At 47.6% G+C, this 21,365-nt stretch overlaps 1 protein-coding gene across 9 annotated transcripts in view; it reads right to left on the bottom strand.

The window, feature by feature from the left end:
* The window catches only part of GARNL3 (GTPase activating Rap/RanGAP domain like 3), a 144,715-nt gene that overhangs the window by 29,270 nt on the left and 94,080 nt on the right, over window positions 1–21,365 (bottom strand). For all 9 annotated transcript variants that reach the window (XM_004757275.3, XM_004757276.3, XM_004757277.2 and 6 more), the window contains 10 exons: window positions 18,621–18,696; window positions 17,857–17,955; window positions 16,299–16,402; window positions 12,333–12,441; window positions 10,409–10,454; window positions 9,464–9,570; window positions 6,946–7,061; window positions 4,980–5,084; window positions 3,891–3,965; window positions 563–674 (listed from right to left, as the gene is read on the bottom strand). In XM_004757275.3, coding sequence (XP_004757332.2) covers window positions 563–674; window positions 3,891–3,965; window positions 4,980–5,084; window positions 6,946–7,061; window positions 9,464–9,570; window positions 10,409–10,454; window positions 12,333–12,441; window positions 16,299–16,402; window positions 17,857–17,955; window positions 18,621–18,696 — 949 coding nt within the window. The remainder of the gene's footprint in view (window positions 1–562; window positions 675–3,890; window positions 3,966–4,979; window positions 5,085–6,945; window positions 7,062–9,463; window positions 9,571–10,408; window positions 10,455–12,332; window positions 12,442–16,298; window positions 16,403–17,856; window positions 17,956–18,620; window positions 18,697–21,365) is intronic.

The following is a 21,365-nucleotide window of genomic DNA, read 5'->3' as shown; positions in this document are numbered from 1 at the left end:
CTGATCTGTGGTAACAGGGAAATGACCACCTCCCCAGGCACACTGATCCACTGGATTGTCAAAAAGTTTGATTTTATATTAAGTTGGAATCTCTCTTCCTGTCAAATCTTTCTGTTTCTATATGCAACAAAACTGGGTTATCTAAGATTCTTCTTACTTGTTTTGGACACAAGATACTTTTTGAATCAGAAACATTAAAAAGAGAGAGAGAGAGGATGTCCCTGAGATAGGAGATGTTGATTTAAGGTAAAATGTTAGAATCATGATAGGTATTGGCCAAAAAGGAGATTCTTTCTGCGGGTCATTATATGTCCACGGACTAATCAGATTCGGGGCAGGCATGAACCCATCATGCACGACTCACCCTCTGGCTTGCTCGTTCAGAATATATCCCTTCTGCTTGTCCTGAAAAGAAGGGGTTAATTTTGTAAGAAAGGAAAACTTTGCTAACCTCACTGCCAATGACACACTTATCTACAGGGAGTTGACTGGCTGTCACGCGTCTCAGAAGCCCTACAAGTTACACAAACGAAAACATTTGAAGGAGCAGCTACTCACTAACCGTCCACTAGCAAGACACCAGCATCCGTGGAAACCAGCAGGGCCTGGCCCCAGGGATCCGCACACACGGCTTCATAAGGGAAATCACTGCAGAAACACTGGGGCTCCCAAGGCTGCAAGGCAACAAGAGCATCAGAAAGTAAGTGTACCAGAAATGATATCCTGCGGTCCCTTGGAGAGAAACGTATGGTACGCTGCCTGAGACCACAGCTCGGGAAGTTAAACAGGCCCTAACCTCAGTTACTTTTCTTTCTTTCTTTCTTTCTTTTTTCTTATCTTTTTAAAAAACATTTTATTTTCAAGTAATCTCTATACCCAACATGGGATTCGAACTCATGAATTGAAGATCGAGTCGCACGCTCCACCGACTGAGACAGCGAGGTGCCCCTCAGTAAACTTTCTTAAGAAGAAAAGTCTTTCAAATACATATGCAGCAGGAAGAGAGGGAAAGCACAGGCTGTGGGCACGACGACATGTCTCCATCCATAATAATCCTCCTTACGAGCCGCCAAACCATTGGTATCGTCTTCCAAGCAAGCATTTTTCCTTAATACCTGAAGTTGGACCAATTGCTGCCTGTTTTTTGAAAACTTCACAGGAGCTCATCACCAAAGGAAGACCCATGTAACTAAAAAAAAAAAATCAGATCTGTGCTGCTGACTCAGTAAAATTATGAAGGCGTACACAAGACAGGAAGTTGATATTGCCTTAACATGAAAATGCTTACTGACCCACTTAAGGCTACAAAATCTTAAAGAAAAAAAAAAAACATGTTTGTTAGAATATGGGAGGGGCTTCCTGAAACAGGCTCATGCGCCCGCGCGATATAGTCATATCGTGTGCGCTCTTGCCCTCCGTCTCATACCTGGTTCGGGCAGCAGGGTTAGCCCTCCCTTAGGGCTGCCCCAGAGCTGCATGGGGATGCCCGGAGCCAGGAGGCTTGGTCTCGAAGGACAGAGGTGTTTTGGGAGCTTATCAGGAACAAGTCAAAGTTTCACATTTGCAGATTTACTCTCAGACATGCTCCCATGCACATGTGTATATGCACATGGGTGTGTGTGTGTGTGCACATGCGGGTGTGTGCGTGCTCTGGGGGAGTCCATGTTTGCATACGGAAAGTAGAAGTGGTGGCAGTGAGATCACCTACCAGGGTGTCATTTGGGATGAGGGCAAATACGTGTGCACTACTGCTCTTAGAAAAGTATGCTGTCGCTTTAAGAAACTCACAAGGCTCGAAAGAAATCTTCTAATTGCTAAGATAAGGCTCGGGCCATTCTGGAAAGATCACACAAAGAAAGTGGAGACATTTTGCAACCTGGAAAGGGCAACACAAGCGCAGGCCATTAATTGGAATGGCATTTCCCTAAGAAGATGTCTGGAAATTCTGACTTTGTGACTTATAGCAGGTGGACATGAAGAAGCCAAGCCACTGTAAAGGCCAATTGGGAGACAGACCCAGACGTCTGAGCGTTAGGTAACACGAAGATATAAAAACCAACTCTTAATAACAAAATGTTCTCTGAGCAGAGAACACAAATTTAGAACACTTCGGCAAACAGGGGTTCAAAGAGGGTCCTAGAGGATCCAGAAAGAGCTTGAGGAGGTGTGGGAAGTCCTGAAATTGTATTAAAAATGTGGTGTACATGTGTTATCCATACATTTTAATGGGCTAGTGTATGTGGTGTGATGGGTGACCACTGCTTTCCTGGGTTCTCAAAGGGGCCAGGGACTCCAGGTTGCCCGAGGACATCATGTATGAAGTATTAGTGACAGGAACCCAGAGCTGGTCCCACAGAGGCTCCATTCTGAGGTCTGATGGCACTTGCCACTGCACTGGACTCCCTTCTGCCAAGTGAGGGGCTTGGTGTAGAGTCTGTAGGGCAAGGATGGGGCCTAAGAGCAGGACTTTTTGCTGGACCATCTAAGAACATGAATATAGCACATGGACTGATGGGTGTCCAAGAGGTTGACAAAGCCTCTTCTTTGGAAATAAGACACTCTTGGGGGCAGCATGTGGGACTCTGGCCTGTTCCGAGGCAGCTGCACAGAAGTCCGTGAGGGCCTCTAGGTCAGTGTTTCTCCAAGGCAGGCCTGGGGCCCACTGGCAGGTTCTGAATGGATAGAAAAAATCAATGTTCTTGCTTTGCTCTTTACCGGCGAACAAGTTACATTTCCACAGACTTTCATTTTTATGGATGTCTAAGAACTTCTTTTCAAGGTTACTAAATCCTGCTGGAATCTGGTATTTATAGAGCTCTTGGAAACACTGTGGTTTCTACCATTCACACAAAGAGCCGATAGTGGGAATTTATGCAACCTTTGCAAAAGATGCTTTGCCATCAGTCTGCTCTTAAACTGGTTGTGGTTTTCTAGCATCAGTTGTATTTTGGGCTCATCATTTCCCGGAAACCAGGCTTTAAAGAGATTGTAAGTCAGATACAAAGCATTTCTACCTTTATCATTAAAGTAAAAGCAATCATAACTCTTTTGCTTTTATAACGGACACTTCTCTAGTGTCTGTGGGTTTGTTCCACGTAGCAAACTTTGACATACTTGGAACGCAGACATAACTAGGGACATAGAGATTTGTTTACGGTACAAAATCATGTGCACGGTACGTTTCTGGGTGGCCAGTGTATTGTCTACTCTTCTCCTCCTGATCACCACCTCATTTTTTCCCCCAAGTAAAGTGGAGGTGAGAAGGAGATACACGGACCACATCATTTCTCGGGTGACTGAATGAACGATAGAGGAAGCAGTGGTTTCTCGGCTGTGGTCCTCTGACCAGTAACATCAGCATCGCCTGTGAGCTCATTAGAAATGCAGAGTTTCAGGGCTCACCCCAGACCTACTGAATCAGACATTAAAAAGGGGATGATTGTAGCACACACAAAACCTGGAGACACAAGGCGCTAGAGCTTTGTGGAGTGTGTCCAGGCACCACAGGAGAGATTGTGAGAAATGCACCATCTTGAGCCCTCTGCGGAGCTGCAGCATCAGAACACGCATGTGGTCGAGATGTATGGGCGCTCTGTACACACACAAGGCTTGAGCACTGCCCAGCCCCGTCCGCCTCACCAGGCCTGCTCCAGCAGCTCTGCTCCCATTAAGTGAGCAAAGGCAACACATGCTATGGAAACGGAGGCGGGGGGGCGGGCGGCCGTGCGGTTCTCCCTAAATGCTGCTCGACTTTATCTGGGGCTTTCCCTGGGGACTCTGCAACAGACAAGCTCATCTCTCCCGCCCGTCCCACAAATCTCTAAGAAGTGCAATAACTTCACTTAGACAAAGGACCTTCACAGGTGAACTTGAGAATAGCATCGACTCACCTCTTTTTTACAGATCCCTGAAGCCACCAAACTTGACGGAGCGTCCCCTCTCACGATGGACTTCAGTTTTAGTGCCTTACAGAACAGAGATCTCTTTTAAAGTTTGTTACTGGGCAGTAAGAGAACCGCAGGCCCAACAAATGTGATTTGAAAAAAATTCTTTTAATAAAATAGGAGCCATTTTAGATTACAGTTCCAGGTTCCCACACTGCCTTCTCACTGAAGCTAAGAAATGCAGCTTAATGACAATGTCCCAGCCCAAAGGACCCCATCCTGTCATTTTAACTCATGGGTATCTCAGGGCAGTGATTCCTACACCGGGAGACTGAAAACACGCCCAGGTGCCTTCCTAAACTTGATGACTCAGAATCTCAGAAAGCAGAGTCAGGGTGCCTTTAAACAAGGACCCGCGTCGGACGCCCCTGTCACAGTGCACCTGTTTGGGGCTAAGTTACTTTTGCCCCTAAGCTTTCCTGGGTGACCCTGCTTGGTTCTTCCCTTTGGGTCAGAACCCTAGCACAGCTGGCAGTTCTCCTCCTCTGTGCTGGGACAAGGGATTAAGACAGAAAGCTGGGTCACCTCCCAGAACGGAGACATCTGAACGTCATATGGGAGTGAGGCAAAGCGGGAGTGATTTCCTCCAGAATCTGGAATAAGATGCAACGTGGGAGCCACCTAACTCCGAGGATTGCTTCCAAGTAGCAGAGCAGGAGCTCGGGTGTGCCTACTCCCGCCAGGGGAGTTCAAGGTGCTTTCCCTACAAGGACTCCTCGCTCTTCAGAAGTTCCTCAGGAGGGAGGCATACCCTCCCTTGACAAGAGGGAGCCCCATCTGGGCCTGCTGGCCTCCTGCCTGGAGGCAGCGGCACCCCCTCTTCAGCAGAAGGCTTTGCTCCCGCTCCCACCTGCAGAGAACCCCACCTACGTGATTACAAAAAATCTCACTCCTGGTTTCCACAGTTATCCTGAGAGAGACTACAGAGCTCCCGCGGGAGTACACAGACGGGGAACTCTTCACAGGCAGGCCATCTGGTGCGGGTGGGGCTCCCGGCTGCACATCTCGCCGAGGAGGCTCCGGAAGAAAACCCACCTGCCCTATTCTGACAAACTCCGCCTGGCGGGCCTCCTCTTTCTTCCGTGCCGACTTGGGTGACTCTGGTAAGACGTCACTGAAAGACCGTCTATTGAGCATGTTCTAGGAAAGAGAAACAAGTTACGAATTCCAGAAACGGTTGTCGAGTCTCATCCCCTGGCTTCCCTTAACGCACAGACCTATCTGTCCAAATGCTGCTTCAACTCTCTGTGCCCATTCGCTCCCCAAGCCTGCACGGAGCGTCCCTCACGGGCCAGGGCTGGTGCTAGACGTCGGGGGTAGAAGGTGGAGAGCGAGGGTCGCACCTTGACCGAGAGCCCCGGCTTTGGAGTCAAGTACGCAGCAGCTCCGGGGCTTGCTAGCGTCTGGGGTGTGAAGATGGAGTCACCACCGGGCACAGCTCCAGGGACACTGTTCACATAGAGCCCACCTCCTGCCCTGGAACAAGGCGTCCAGAATTCAAGGTGAACGGTACCCCTGGGGCTGTGCGACGCTGTGGCCCTCGCAGTAACGTTGGGCAAGTGAGTTAATTTCGGAGTCGCAGTGTGTTTGCGTGGCCGATACCAGTCTCCCAGGCGTGTGGTGAAGACCACACGGGCGGGTGCGTGCAAGGGGCTGGGCACAGGGCTCGGGCACACGCTCAGTAAAGGACAGTTCTCTTCTGGGGTGTAGTCAGAGAATGGGCACGCTCCTTCATCAGCAAGCCCTGACTGGGTGCCTGCTCCTCTGACACACATCAGGGGTGGGGAACACAGTCCCTGTCCTTGCGCAGCACAGCGTGATGGCAGAGACAGAGTGAGGAGCTGATTACGTGGTTGGCACACGGGAGAATGTCTGTGAAGGGGACACACAGACGGTATCTGAGAGTATATAACGGGGGGACTTGGCTTCAACGGGGGGCTGGGGAAGGCCTGCATCAGGCATCCATGCTTCAGCTCGGACCTCAGAGGCTCTGTGTCCTCATCTCGACACCCTCTCTGCACCCCTCCCCTCCCTGACTTTAGGGGAAAAAAAGAATTGACAGGTGAGCGATTACGTCTGGCGCTTTAGCACCCTGGAGTTAGTCTGGCCTAATCCCTGAGAGCAGATAGGGTGAACTGGCCATCCGGAGGTCAAGGGCTACCCTATAAAATGGTGATGCTCACGGTGCCCAAGGGAAAGGATCATATGAGCACCAGCTCATTAAAGATAATTTCATCTCCACACCTAAGCACCTGAACCCCGCATGCCATTTATTTACAAGCCTCACTGGCAGGGCCTTTTGCTGGAGGTTATGAATGCAAGGGGTCTAGGGAGTCTCCCTGTTTGTTCTGTGCTTCCCTGTGGCAGGTAGCATCCGCTTCCGAACAGCAATGGTATCACTCTGCATCAATGAGCCTAGGGAATCCAGTGATCTCTCACTGAGTTTGGAGGCCTCCAAGGAGCCCTGGTGCCCCTCCAGGTACTGAGGTGGCGCTGGGTCCCCCCGGTGCGGAGATACCTCCAGCCTAGGAAGCGTCTGGCACAAAACAAATCTGTAGTAAATGTAAAAGCTTGTTTCAGGTGCTTGAAAATGGGGCTAGCCAGTAAAGCTCCAGAAACCCTTGAAAAGCTCCCAGTGTCTCTCCAAAATCCCCACTCGTGGTTATCCCTCAGCTCTATGGCATGGGTAGTGTTGAGTAGTGTCACCAAGGACAGCCACCCCAAAAAAGCACTCTCCAGTGCTCTGGGGATGGTGGTTTGATACTCACGCCCCCCCTGCACCTCCATTTCCACAGGCCTGTGATTTCTGCAAATCACTTTCCTGCATCTGGACATTCAGCCCTCTCTTGTGGCAACAATGAAAGAATGACCGTCAGTTCTGTGGCCACGGCCTCAGAGACCAAGACGACTCTTTGGCTCTTCTAACCAGGATTCATCACTAGGACTTGTGTTCTCAGCTCCAACCCACGAGGAGGAAAGAAGACCACGGACCCAGGGTTACCTTATGCAAATCTGGCATCAAATCCTGGTATAAAGATCGAATCAACATATCCAGAGTACGTCGACGTTTCTGGGCAAATGTTGGGGTTTCCAAAGTGGCTTTTTCACCATTAATTACTAAAATAAATCAAGTTATAAAGGGAGTTACAAAAATTGACTGGCTATCAAAGAATGTTCTTCTCAAGGAAACTCCTCATAGTGAACGCCACCCGCTTCCCTAATACTGGTGTTAGCATTGGCGCGACCCTTCCTTCATGGAAGAATGCTTAGAAACTCTCTAAATTTCTCTGTACAAACCCATAGTCCATAGGTATGTCTGTCTTACTTTTCCTGTTGGACTGTAAGCTTCCTGAGCAGAGGGTATGTATCTAGTTAGAAGATCGCATACACGCTGAGCCCGCCCCCGGCCACCAATTCTTCCTCCCATCCATCCATCTACCCATTTACTCAACCATCTAAACACGCTCCTCCAACACATGGGCCGAACCACCAGGATGCCATTCCACAGGATTGAATATATATTCGCCACATTTTGTTAAGAGAAGTAACAATTGCCTAACAGAGTACTGGGATTCTTACCCTAGTGGAAGTTTCTTCTGGGAAAGAAAGCTGGTGGTTAGTGGACTACAGACACTAAGAAGCAGTAAAGTGAAATGTCCAAATCCATGTTCAAGGTTCAAGCACAGAACAGAAAGTGCACACGACGGGGTCGGGAGCTTGAAGTCAAGGCAGTTATGGGTTTGAATCCCAGCAGTGCTGCCACACTCTTAAGTAAATTGTTTGGCTTCTTGGGGTCTCATTTTTAACCCTGTAAAATGGATGTCACCTTGTTTCCTTATAAGGTCACTGTAAGAATTTAAGTGACATAATACATATAAGGAATTAGCACCAAACTGAATAAATATGAACTCTTATTTTTCTCATAGGAAGAGCCAAAGGAAGGACAGTGTTCACTGACTGATAAATGAACTTCTTGGGCTCAGACATTTCCTAGAAAGGATCTGAGAGGTGGGGGCAAGCTGGGCTTGTCTGTGGCAAGACATCTCTTTCAGAATGTAAACTGCATGCATTTAAGGCCTGCCTACTATTTTCTCTAATTCTGTAATTGTGAATTTTTTGTTTGAGGATATTTTCTCCTTAGTACCCTGGTGGGGGGAGGGGCATTTAAAATGACCCGTTGGGCCAAATAAAGGGGGGGAAGTTCAAAAGTTTTGTTGAAAACCCATTTTCTGTTATATCTCGGAGTTTCCTGCCTGACCCTCTTCCTCCCTCCTGCTGCCTCCACTTTGAATTCAACGAGACCCGGCTTCTACCTTTTCTCTCAGTCCATCAACCCCTCCTGGTCCATCCTGGCCCCATGCTCCAACCCTTTAACACCCCTCTTCACAGCCCACAGCCTGGGCTCTTCCACGTTATTGACCTGTGCAGGTTTTCGACTGTAGATCAAGTCTTCGCTTCACTCCACCCGCGTGTCCACAGAGCCCGGAGCGGGCTCGTCAAAGTCACTCTGTTGACTGACTCCGTTGAAATCAGCAGATAACACTCATAAGCTGGGTTCTTAGGTTGCTGAGTCATCTTTAACCAGGATTCAATGGCTCTAGGGCCTGCAGCAGCCCCTTCCCTTGCTAGGGGCTCTCTGCAAAGACTGCTTACGTCCTGAGCCCACCCCCACTTCTAAGACCCTCCCCATTTCTAGCTGCTAAAGCTCTCTGTTGTTGTTGTTTCAGGTCTGTTCCTTGCTCTCCACCCGATCCATCCTCTGGACTTGGAACACATGGACCCCCATTTTAAGACACAGACAATTTCACATACAATTTTGGATCTCTGTCTTGTTTGAAAAACTTGGACTATCTGGTAGCACTGGGAACATGCCCCTGAATGGGGATTGCAAGCTGAACTTCCAGCTGTCATAACTAAGGGCTATTCTGGGGAGGGATGTAGCTGAGCTCTTGTGGGTCAGAGGATGGAGGGCATGGAGTCAGGTAGGGTATTATCGGTGGAGCTAAAATGTATGCTCACCAGCTAGTGAAGCCTGGATGGTCAGGTTCTGCACGATCCTATCCATATTCTCTCTGTCCGTCTGTCTTCTCCCTTCCCCATGCCCCCCCACCGCTTGCTAACAACTCCCCTTTCCCTAAGTACACACCCACATAACCACCCTTTGTCCCACCTGCTTCCCGCTCTCCAAGAAAGACTCAGATACACAAGTAGCTATGGATTCAGAAATGGCCATAACAGAAGCCTGGGCAGCAGAGCAAATTTGAGGCCCTTGTGTCGTGAGCAGATAAACTTCAAGGCGGGTGAGCAGCATGGTCGATACATGGTCGGACTGGGACACAAGAGAAGACCTACATAACACTACCAGAAAACCGAATGTTTCTCATGAAGAATTAACAGAACGCGGAAGGGGATCAACGTTTAAACGGTGAGATTTTTCTTAGACAGCGTCCTGGGAGGATCTGAAGACATGTGTTCTGATACAGAACAAGTTGCAAAAAAATTTCAAAATAGAAACTTACGTTTCACTAGCAAAAAGTCCCTGAATTCCTGGTGGTCTGTAAACACCGGTGGGGATGGCAAGGGGGGGCCAAAGAGTGGTACACTTTCTTCCGAAAATATTTTCAGCCTATGTGGAGAACATTTCAGAATTATTTGGTCTTTCTTCAAAGATCAGCAATATTCAGACCTTACATTTGTCCAGTTGCCTATGTGATACGTCAAGAATATTCATTCCATAAGAGGAGTGCTGTCTCTGGGCTGTCAGAGGCTCAGCCACTGTCCGGCTCTCCCAGGAGGGAGAGGAGGGTAGAGGCCAAGTCTTCCTGCATCCTTCACGGTCCAACCTACCAAGCTGTGGGCAAGGTCAGGAACACCAGGGATAATAGCGAAGGCCACCATTGAGCACTCCTTGAACACCAGGCAGCATACTTGGTATTTTAATACATAGCATCAACCTGCCAAGGGAGTAGCATTACCTTTATCCTGTCCTATGGATGAGGCCTGCGACTCTGAGAAGATAAACACTTCTTTCAAAACCAGGAATTTAATAAGCGACAGAGCCAGGATTCTAACCCAAATCTATTTGGCTCAAAGTTCACGTTCTTTTCACATCACGATTCCCTTTTAACAGATTAATTTTTGAGAACAGAGGAATACACGGGCCAGGATGTGGCGTAGGAAAGGCAGTGCTCTGGTCAAGATCAAACATGGCAAATTTGTGCCTGTTTTAGGGTACAATAAAATTCCAAACTGACCCTGACTCTTGGGTCTACTGCACAGGGCAATACTATATGGAGCAAGTTTTTCCCAAAGAGATGATGGCCTTGAAGAAAGTTCTTTTAGGTGAGGATACTCACATCAAATCAATCAACAAATATATTACATCAACAGTCATTGAATGGATGCTAAATTAACAAGTAAACATGAGAATGAGACAAAGCAACCGAGAGAAAGTCATCACCTACCTGTAATTGTCATTTTGTTGATCATACCTCACTAAGGCAAAAATATCTGTAGTGATGGCTAAGGAAATTAATCAACGCCAAAACTCACTGTCGATGGCTTATGCCTTGAAATCCCTTGTGCAGAATCATCCTAGACCTGCACTTCTGTGCTCAAGGCATCTGTAGCTCTTTGGTGGAAATGGAGCCTTGACTTCTTTAAGAGACATCTCAGGAAGACAGAAGTTCAACCTCTGTGTGCTCATCCTCTGGGGAAAGAGCTTAGTCTCCCAATCGGTCAGGAAAGCTATACACATAGCTTTACAAAGCTATTCACAAAGCTGTATACACAGCTACTATTCGGCTAAGCAGGCAACCAGGCAAAAAGAGCAATTCCTTTGCTTGGAAAGACAAAACATCCCACTATGAAATCAGACATAGATTTCCTCTCACCCATTTAAAAAATAAAAGCAGTTTAAATATTTCCACCGCACACCTTCCCTCTCCTTCTGGCTTTGACAGTGCAGCTGATGGCAGCCTCTCAGCTAAAAGGACTTGTCTTGTGTCAGGTGTGTGGAGCCTAAAATACCTTGACCAGCTTTCTTTCTCCTGTTCCTCCTCCTCCCCTGAGGTCCCACCCTCAGCTTTCCTTTGCCAGGGCTGAAAGGCCATCAGTCCCTCGAAGTGTTTCCATTCCTGCACTCAGAGGAAAGAACCTGCATGAACTCTCTGCCTGTCCCTTTCCAGAAACAAATGTGTCAAGTCCCAAATCTAAAAGTTACAACTAAAGGAAATTCTAAACATGATGACCGCCTCCCGGTCACTTAAAGGGCCACCTCCCTCGCGCCCCCTGCATGTACTTGGAGAAAACTTCTATTTTACAAGCACTGCTGCAGGAAAGGGGAAACAGGGGCCCGAAATCCCAGGGAATGGAGGAAGATACCGCTCGATGAGCAGGGACAGGAGCAAAAACCATTATTATTGAAGTGTAGGTGCTTATACAGTTTTTTTTACCTGCTCTCCTGGAAAAAATTTGGCCATTCCCCACTTTTAAAGAACTTACGTGCTATATTGTTAGGTTACAATGAATAAGTCAAAGCAGGCAGAGTAAACCATTTCCAGACATGATGGGTCACAATGGTCCTGTCTCCCAACATTTTTACTGGAGTTTCCAGGGAACACGAATATCTAGACCAGAATTTATCCTCAAAATGCCTGATAGCTGCCTTTTATTCACTATGTATAACCTATGGAGACACCGGGATTGGGTCTCACTGTTGTGGCCTGTGACCCAAAGCAACAAGGCCATGATGGCCTCCATCAGGCTCACCAAGCTTATGTCCTGTGTCTGTCTGATTGAGCTGAGCCTGGACATTACAGAGAAGGTCAGCAGGACTCTGCCAGCGGGATGAGCCAAGCAGGGATTTAAGGAAGCAGAGGGAAAAGCGAGTGAAAATATGATTAATTCCATCATTCCTTAAATTTCAAGAGGTAATGCAGTAGCTATCTCCAGTATTTAGAATCAACAAAGAAATGTTATTTTGGCTTTTTATTTTAACTTGCAAATTTTTACTTAACTAAATTTAGCTGAATTCTAATAACTTCAGTTCCATTCAAATTTTTATTTAAAGCAGATTTCTCCAGAGGGTTCACTACCTGTGATTCTAGGTCATTTACTACTGATGGATGGTAGGTGGTTTCCCTTACTTCATAGACTACCTGAGGAAAGGAAAGAGATTCTAGAAGCCTAGAATTCTCTGAGAATGAATCCATCCATTATAGTGGACGGAGGAAGAGGTGGGCAGAATATAACCCCAAGGGAAAAATCCAGAATAGTGGCTCCAATAATCTAGCGATGCAAAACAACCATGACAAGCAAGTCAACTGTCAGATTAGTTTTGAGGCCGACCAACACCTCACTAAACTCATTCACACAGGTCCAGGATACGTGTAAAGTGGGAGCGGATCATGGAAGGCTTAAAGGCAGGAGAAGGCTCCTCTCCCTCCTGGAACACAATGGTGACGATGTCATTTCCAATGTGGCGCTTCCTCTCCACCTAGATGGAAGCATAAGTAACGTCATCAAGGAGGTCGCTCAAATGTGACAGATTCACAGGGTTAAAACACTAATGCACTATGGCAAACTGCAAAGATCACATAGCCCTACACTTCCGCCATCTTTAACTTCTTGCCTCTCGTGTTTTACCAGCCCGGCATCCAGGTTCTCCTATCCATCTCCTCTGCTCCCTGCCCACTGCTGATCTGCATTTCTCTGGTCTTCCCTTCTGTGGCAGCCTCCTGACTAGCTTCCTTGTCTCCGTTCTCTCCTGTTTTGCTGCTCTGATTGTGTCCACCTTCTCTTCTGCTTCATCTCCTTAGCCTGACGTTCAAGGGCCCCAGACAAGAGGTACTGCATCAGAATTCCCTGGGGAGGGGGCTTCAACATGTATACGTTTATAAAGGCCTTAAGCTAGTTCTGAAACATGTGCTTGGTGAGGACAATGTGCTTACCTAATCTGACCTCAACTGACCTTTCAAAAATGATCTCCTAGATTGTTGTCAGCCAATTTTTCTGTAAAGGGCCAGATAGTAAATATTTTCAGCTTTGCAGGTCATATCGTCAGTTTACAACCACGAGCTCTGCTATCGTAGTACAAAAGCAGCTGGGTAGGCGTGGCTGTGTTCCAATAACTTTATTTAACAAAATAGGCAGTATGTGAGATTTAGCTCATGCTCTGTGGTTTGCCAACCCCTGTCCTAGACCTTTGCTTAGTCGGCCAAACGGAGTGATTCACTGTTCGTGGATTCCCAGCGTGTGCCCTATTAAATACTGTAAGCTCCTGGAGAACAGGATCCCCGTTGATTTGTATTCGACATTACTCTCTTTTTACAAGTGAGAAATGAAGGTTTAGAGATGTTCTAATAATTTCGATTCAATTTAACTCAGAAAGTCATTATTTTTGCACTGGCTTCTTGGCCTTGACACCACAAGCACACCCAACAAAAGGAAAAATGAAAAAAAAAAAAAGGAAAAATGAGATAAACTGGGCCACATCAAGACTAAAAGCTTTTGTGCATTTTCCACACCAACGCAGTGGAAAGGCAGCCCACAGAACAGGAGAAAATATTTACAAACCACGTATCTGATAAGGGGTTCTATCCAGAATACAGAAAGAACTCCTGGAACTCAACAAGTCAGATAACTTGATTAATAACTTGATTGATAACTTGATTAAAAAATGGGGAAAGGAGTTGAATAAATGTTTCTCGAAAGGTGACGTGATAAACCCAGGAAAAGATGTTCCATATTGCTGACCAAAACTGTAGCGACCATCCATTTCACATGCATTAGGAGAGCTATTCCAAAATAAAACAAAACCAAAGAAAAAACAAAAAGCCTGGGAATAACAAGTGCTGTCGAGATGTGGAAAAAGTTGAACTGTCACGCACTGCTGGTGGGAACGCAGAATGGGGCGCTGCTGGGGAGAATGGTATAGGCTGACTCCCAAACACAGGATTACCCCATGACCCAGCAATTCCTCTGAGATAAGAAGGGCCACAGGAGGACAGAGTTCAGTACTGGACCCACGAGGTTGAAGGCGTCCAGCCCAGGGGGCCATTGAGAAGAAGGCTGTGCACCTGAGTCTGGACTTCTGGAGGGAGTTCTGGCTGGACATGTACATTTGGGTGTCACTAGCTAATAAAAGCTCTCTAAAGTCCTGAGACCAGGGGAGATCATGGGGCAGGGGTGAATGAGAGTTAGGAGGAGACAAGAGCGCCAAGAACTGGGCCCTGGGCCAGGCAAGGCTCTCCAGGCGCCCGAGTTCACAGAGCTAGCTCTGGCGGGCCTAGAACTGGGCCCACATGGGCCCCTGAGCCCAGGCTTTCTTCTGGTACTAGATGCTGCCCGCAGGCCCTGGAGCTGGGAGACCAGGAGATGGTGTGGAGCGGGGGAACATCAGGACACATTAGGAGGAAGGTGAGGTCCCAGAGAGGCACGTATCAACCTCTCCACTCCCCACTAAGGTTTGGTTCAGCACCAGAGAAGAGGAGCGGATGTCATGGGGATATCAGAGCTTACAAACTGTGAGAACCGGCTTCTTTATGTCAGATTTGGGATACGGCTCAGACTGTTCCACTTGTGTTCTAGATGTTAGGAGGTCAATAAGCACCAAGGTTTTATGAGCCAGGCTGCCCCTTGTCTTTTTGTCTATTGCATTGAGCCCCTGAGGTCGAGAGAGAGGCTCATGGTCAAGGGTTCTTTTCTGCTCTGTCCTGACGGGGCACACTAGAGGTTCACTAGCATCCTGCACGTGTCCCTCTGCCCACCTGCATGATCTTCCTGGTGACAGAGACAAGTTTCAAAGTTTTCATTTTCCTCACGTCTACCGATGCTGGGAGGACCCAGGCGCTACCCACGGAGACCATGGTCCACATGGAGATGTTTCACGGCTGACCTTCACATACGGACAGCCCCTCAAAGAGATAAGGTTAAAGTCTTCAGAGTTGGGCAAAGGTTGAGCTGTCACATTCTTTCCTCCTGTCTCTCTGGCTAATGCCCCATCTGTCACGAGACGTGGGCAATTTTGGCGATTGCACAAGGCCGAAAAGATCAGAATGAAAGGAGGAGGAAGAGGATTGTAAAACGCTTGTGTGGAAGTTCTGTGAAATCACTGTTGAACTGTAACAGGTCAATATAACTCATGATGATGGGGAAGGTCAGCTCAGCTCCTCTTCTGCACGTGATCCTAGGATCCTAAGAGATTCAGCTCCTGCAGGAACTTAGGCAGTGTCAACCACGCCAACAAGCCTTACAGGAAGTGACCTCAGCTAGAAAGCAGTCTTCCTGGGCCGGGGTACTTCCTGTTTCCACCTGACTTTTCCCAGAGGGAGCCCTCTAAAATCAGAACAAGCTTACAACCTCTAGTGGGTCTCCAGCGCCTGTGGGACAAATCCACCAACCACCCAATAGGGCCAGGCCCCAGACCATCCAATAGGGCCAGCTCTCCCTACCCCTCCCTGCCATGTCCCCAAAGCACCTTGATCTCTCATGACTGGAACACTGCATTTTAGTGCTCTGATCTGTGCTGTGTCTTTTCCCCCTTGCTGAAGTCTTACTGAAATTAAGAATTACAGGTGCTCAGAAAAACAGGCCTTCTTGGCCCATCACAGCCCCTCTCTAGGGTCTTACTTCTCACAGATCTTTGCTGGCCAGCTGTCCACTCATATTGGTGATATTTATTTGTACAGATGCCTTCAATGTTTAAAAAAGGAAGAAGAAGCTAATGAAAAGTTAAGCGGCATGGCAATCCACCCCCCAAGATCCTTAAAAAACCAGCAGCATGTATCTTTGTTAGCTCTGAAGTCCCCCACACATTAAAAAATTTTCTCCTGGAAATGGCCCATCTCTGGGGTACATGAGGAGTGTCTCAGGTAGTTTTCCCCCCAACCTGGCCCAGCGCATGTAGACACCTGGCGTTAAACTCCTGCGTTAACCTGAAATGTGCCTGCCAGCCATCGCTTGGGGTTCGCTTATTTTATGTCCTGGGGAGTCTCCGACGGAACACCAGGCACATGAGAAGTCACAGAGCAAAGGCAAAACACTTTGAGTCTATAAAACCACACTCATGCAGGCAAATACACGCACTGGTTCACACATGGGCACGTGTGTGCAATGTTATCGCTGCTCCTTTAAGGGGACAACATCGGTGAGGACAGTTCTTCCCAAGGCTCACTGAGAGTCCAAATATACAGATTTTATAAAGAATCTCCCTACGTTGGTACCTGAGGTTCAGCTCATATACTAATACGCACAGTTTCTAATGCTATGAAATCAGAGCGATGATGCTTTCTCCACGTTTCGGACACCATTCGATGCTTTGCGTATTCTCGAAGAGCCTGTGTTCACACGTACCTGCTGTTTGTTCTCTTTGGAATATGGCAACATGGTGGAGACATGAAACATGATCTCGTGCCCGTGGTATACAGTATAAACTGAATGGGTCCCTGTGGTGTCATCTGTAAGACACAAACACGCGTTTAGTAGGCACAGAGAGTTCTGAGACCCTGAGGAAATGGTCTTTATTAGGGGAATACAACGTACAGTGAGGGCATTCGCTAAGATCATTCTGGATTATCCGCCTGAGCAGAAGCAACAGTAGGGCTCACTCCCCAACTGATACAACGATCCTGCCCACGTGGAGAGCCCTCTTCCCCCCTGCTCTAAGCTCGGTTGCTATCTGATTCACGTACAAGGCTGGGCTAAAAAAGAACATGCTATAATTCCTCGCCGCCCAGTTATTCCCGGTGTACAGGGCCAGATTAACACAAGATGGTGTACAAATAATTATCCTGTCCATAAAACAAAGCAAGTATGCTCCCTGGCAGACGGTATGGTGGCTGAAAGCACGGGCTCTGGAGGGGGGCAGACCCGGGTTCAAGTTCTCAGCTATGTTCCTTTTGACACGTCACTCACCTTCTTGCGGCCTCAGTTTCTTAATTTGAGAATGGGGATAAAATCAGTATCTAACGCTTAGGGATATGTCCAAGATTCTACTTGTAAAGTGCTTGGTGGGGTGCCTGGCCATAGAGAGCGTCAGCAGATGGTAGTCGTGACCGTGACAGAGAGGTTGAGTACTGGCCCCAGAACTGGTGACCTCACGAGCCTTGCACGTGTTCACCACGTGCTCATGCACCTTGCTAGACCGCTGCCCACACTTTGGCCAGCAAGTTCGGCTCCAAAGTACAACCTCATCCCACCACATGTCTACTTAAAACCTGTTCGTGCCATCCAATTCCATTTACCATAAAATCCAAAATTATACATGTGATCTCCAACACCTTGTGGGATTTCTCCCTCCTCTTCTCTAGTCATAAAGATGTCCTCTTAGTTTCTAGAACATATCAGTCTCTTTCCTGACTCAGGGACTTCACAAATGTTCTCTGGCTTAGAATTCCCTTCTCCCCTCAGGACTCAAATTACTCTTTCTCATCTTCTCTCGGGGAAGCCTTCTCCCATCCCCTAGATTAGACAAAATGCTCCCGTGGCACTCTGTACTTTTTCTTCTCTGTTCCTCCAAGTACTCTGCTAAGGCACTGCATAATTATCTGTTCAATGTCTGTGCTCTCCCCTGGACTATAAGATCTCAGAAAGGGAGGGACCACGGTGGTTTATCCATTGCTACGTCCCAGTGCCTTGCACAGCCCTGGCACGCAGAGACACTCAACAGTAAGCATTCACAGGCAGACCATGGTCTGACACACCGAAGGAACGGGAGGGCTGACTTGGTTTTACAAAACTCAGTGGAGCCCCTAAATGCGTCCAGCACCCCTGTGTCAGACTGCGTGTGACCCTCTTCCTACCCTTCCCTGTCCAACCCTTCCCCCAGCTTGGGTATAAGTCCAAACACAGATCAGGCTGGCTGTTAGAAGTTACACAAATGACCACAGAAGAGGTCAGGAGATGAGCTTACTTTTGGTGTCCAGACCGCCGCGGTAGCCTGTCCAGCCCTTTAGGGTGATTTTGTCACCCAGAAGATTTAAAAATTTTTGAAAAGCATCACTTCCAATTTCTGTAGGGAGAGGTAAAGTGGGAAGAAAGTACAGAATCAGCACGTCTTCGTTTTCTAAACATGCATTGAAATCACTTGAACGCAGAGGCTCTAAAGATGTGGGCAGGAGACGAACAGAACAGAGAGGTCACACTTCCTTCCCAGAGACCACACAGGAGATGGCACAGTTCCCAGGATTCCACGGAAAGGACAACCACGAATCAGACTGACCCACCTTCCCCCGCCACACGGGGATCACCAGGGGTTAGTATTGCAGAAGGAAAACACTGGAACTGCTTCTTTTAATAATGAATAAGTATCTAACGTGAAAGGTTCTAAAGAAAAATGGAAAATGACACCATTTTATCATTCTCCCAATCATAAAAATTGGAGACCTTCCTTTGCTACTGGAACTTTGACGTAGAACCAAATTCTTCACATTTTCTACTTAGACTCCCTCTCGGGTGCCAGTGTCCAGTATAAGTCTGGTGACCAATAAATATTTGTCAAAGGAGTGAAACTGGGCAACACCTGCCTTATAAAGTTTACTTGGAAATTAATCCTAAAATTTCATGAAACTGGCTTTTTCTTTGTTAAGGACTCCAACTCAACAGATAAGTTCAGTCTGGATTGTCAAAACCGCAACAAGGCAGAACAGGGGCTCAGACAAATTAGGGGACACTTACCATTGCTGAGCATCTCATCATCCGTGAGCTGCCCGTCTTTGGCAAAGAGAACCCCAAACTTGAAATTCACAGAGCCCTTACAAGGAGACAACAAAAGGTGTGGGATATAAGCTTTATCATACAGTTAGCTGACCGATATTAACAAGATCATTCCTTTATTTCTGTAGGTTTTGAGAGCTTACGGTTGAAACTCTCTGCTTTGATGTGAGTTAATTCATTGGTAACTTCATTACTAATGGCTTCTGTAGGATGCTAGGTCCATTCGGGGGCAAACCGCCACTCAGGGAGCCAGCAGGAGCTCACAGGCCTGGTGCCATGTTCGGATCAGTTAACACAGGAGAGCTCGGTGTAATTCAAAACCAAACACAACGATCTTAGGCTGCTTGTGGGCTCTTGGGAATAGACATGGAAAATGGAGACAATTTATTCTAAAAGCTTGTTTTCCCTAGTTCTTAAAGAAGTCACAAAACAGGTATGTGGGGGAGGGGGAAGGAAATCAAGAAACAGCTAGTACAAATGTCCAGTGTACTACCCTTGATTTTAAACACAAGATTAAAATCTGACCCCCTGGGGATAATAAATACCAAACGTAAGATGATAAGTTCTGTAGGAGGAGAGACAAAGGAGTCAGGTAGCCCAACGGTACTTTCAGTATTTTTTTCCTTAAACTGGATAACTGGTTTACAGATCTTCATAATATTATTCTCTATGTTTTTTTGTATATCTGAAGTATTTTATAATAAAATAATATCTGAGGTTGGAGAGAATCAACTTTTGCCAGGCCATTTGATGCAGCGCTAGATGGGGGAACTCTTGGTGGTCACTTAAGGGGTAGGCTAGGAACAAAGGTGTTTAAAGCGTTGGCCATTGCGTCATAGGTTGGGCAGGGGGAGTCAAGGCAGAATGCTGGGATTCAGGACAGCGGGGTCTGGGAGAATTAAGACTGAAAATCCTGGGGTCCAAGGCTGTGCTTCTCAGCATTTTTCTGTCCCCAACACAGCTGAGGGACAGACGCACACGCACCAGTGAGCGGTTTTCTATCTAGAATGCGGAAGAGGGAGGAAGGCCCAAGGGGAGTCCTCGCCCGGACCCGCTCCACAGCTCTTCTTTCCAATCACGCAGGCCTCAGCTCAAATGCCCATTTCCAGAGGGGTCTCCCCTGACTTCCCATAGAAAGCCACCCCCCCATCACTCTCTGCCACAGCACTTTTTAAATTTTCTTAGCACTATCCATACTCTGTAACTTTTTTTTTTTTTAAGATTTTATTTATTGATTTGAGAGTGTATGTGTGGGGGGGCTGGGGTGGTGGGAGGAAGGGCAGAGGGGGAGGGAAAGGGACAAGCAGATTCCCGAGGATTCCCGCGGAGCCTGGAGCAGGTTGCTGGGCTTGATTCCAGGACCCTGAGTTAAGACCTGAACTGAAGCCAAGAGTTAGATACTTACCGGACTGTGCCACCCAGGTGCCCCCATACTCTGTAGTTCTTTTATTAAATGTGCAATGTGTCTGTCTCTAGCACGAGAACATATATCTTGTGAAGGAGGGATCATATACCTCTTACTTCCCACTGGATCTCCGGTGCCCACCACACAGTGCTGGGTGTCCTGGAGAGGATTCGTAAATATTCACGGAATGATTGTGTGCATGATACCCGAGAGAAGAAGCAGAACTGGTCAGATTCTACTTATTTTTCACAAGCTGCCTCCAAATGATTACCTCCTTCCTCACAGACTTGTTTTTGGCAATTTCTTAGAATTTTATCAGGGGTCTCTATCCACTTGAGGATCCTAAACTTGCCAGCTTTTCCTTCTCTGTTCTGGAAATGATGACAGCAATCACTTGCCTTCAAGACTCCCAGCACATCCCTTAAATAGCACACAGTAGTGTGGGCTCTCACAGATGGTCCTCTTAGGATAGCAGTGCAGAGCCCAAGGCCGTGGATCTCAAACTTGACCGAGTGTCAGAATCACCTGGTAGCCTTCTTAAAATAGATTGCTAAGCTCCACTTCCAGAGTTTACAATTCAGCACTTCTGGGGTAGGGCCCAAGAATTTGTATTTCTTTTTCTTTCTATTTATTTGGTTTTTTAAAAGTAGGCTCCACCCCCAGCATGGAGCCCATCAAGGGGGTTAGAGAGTAGGACCTGAGATTAAGACCTGAGCCAAGATCAAGAGGTGGGACACTCAACCAACTGAGCCACCCAGGGAGCCCAAGAATTTGTACTTCTGACAAGTTCCCAGGTGAGGCTGATGCTGTTGGTCCAAGGACTCCTCGTGGAGAACCACTGGATTAGAGGAACCAACCAGCAGACTGTGAGGAGGCATGACATCGGGTCCAGCCAAGCTGAGTGCTCGGAAACCAAGGGCATAAAAACTGGGTCAATGGCCAGAGTCATGAGCCAGGGTCCAGCATCCTGTTTGAATCAGAAGGGGCCCCACGGCCCACTGAGTCCACACTGTCATCTTACAGACAGGACACGTGAAGACCAGGGAAGGCTAGCCTGCCCGTGCCTGGCATTAAGTGGACAGTGGAGTGGGGGCCCTAAGTTAGGTCTCTGGACTTCTGACCCAGCGCTCTTCCCAACCCTGCGGCCTGGTCTTCTCAGCACAGTATTGGTTTGAGGGAAGTGGAGAGCTACACCCAGAAATGGGGCCCATCGCCACCTGATCATGGGGGCCAAGCATTCAAGAATTTTTATGGCTCTGTCACTGGCACCCTGCGACCAGGACCCTGGCTGAGGACTCCTC

The sequence above is a fragment of the Mustela putorius genome, unplaced genomic scaffold (genome assembly GCF_011764305.1).
Source record: "Mustela putorius furo isolate JIRA1106 unplaced genomic scaffold, ASM1176430v1.1 tig00000596_pilon_pilon_pilon, whole genome shotgun sequence".
Lineage (NCBI taxonomy): Eukaryota > Metazoa > Chordata > Mammalia > Carnivora > Mustelidae > Mustela > Mustela putorius.
This window is presented reverse-complemented; position numbering and strand designations above follow the sequence as displayed.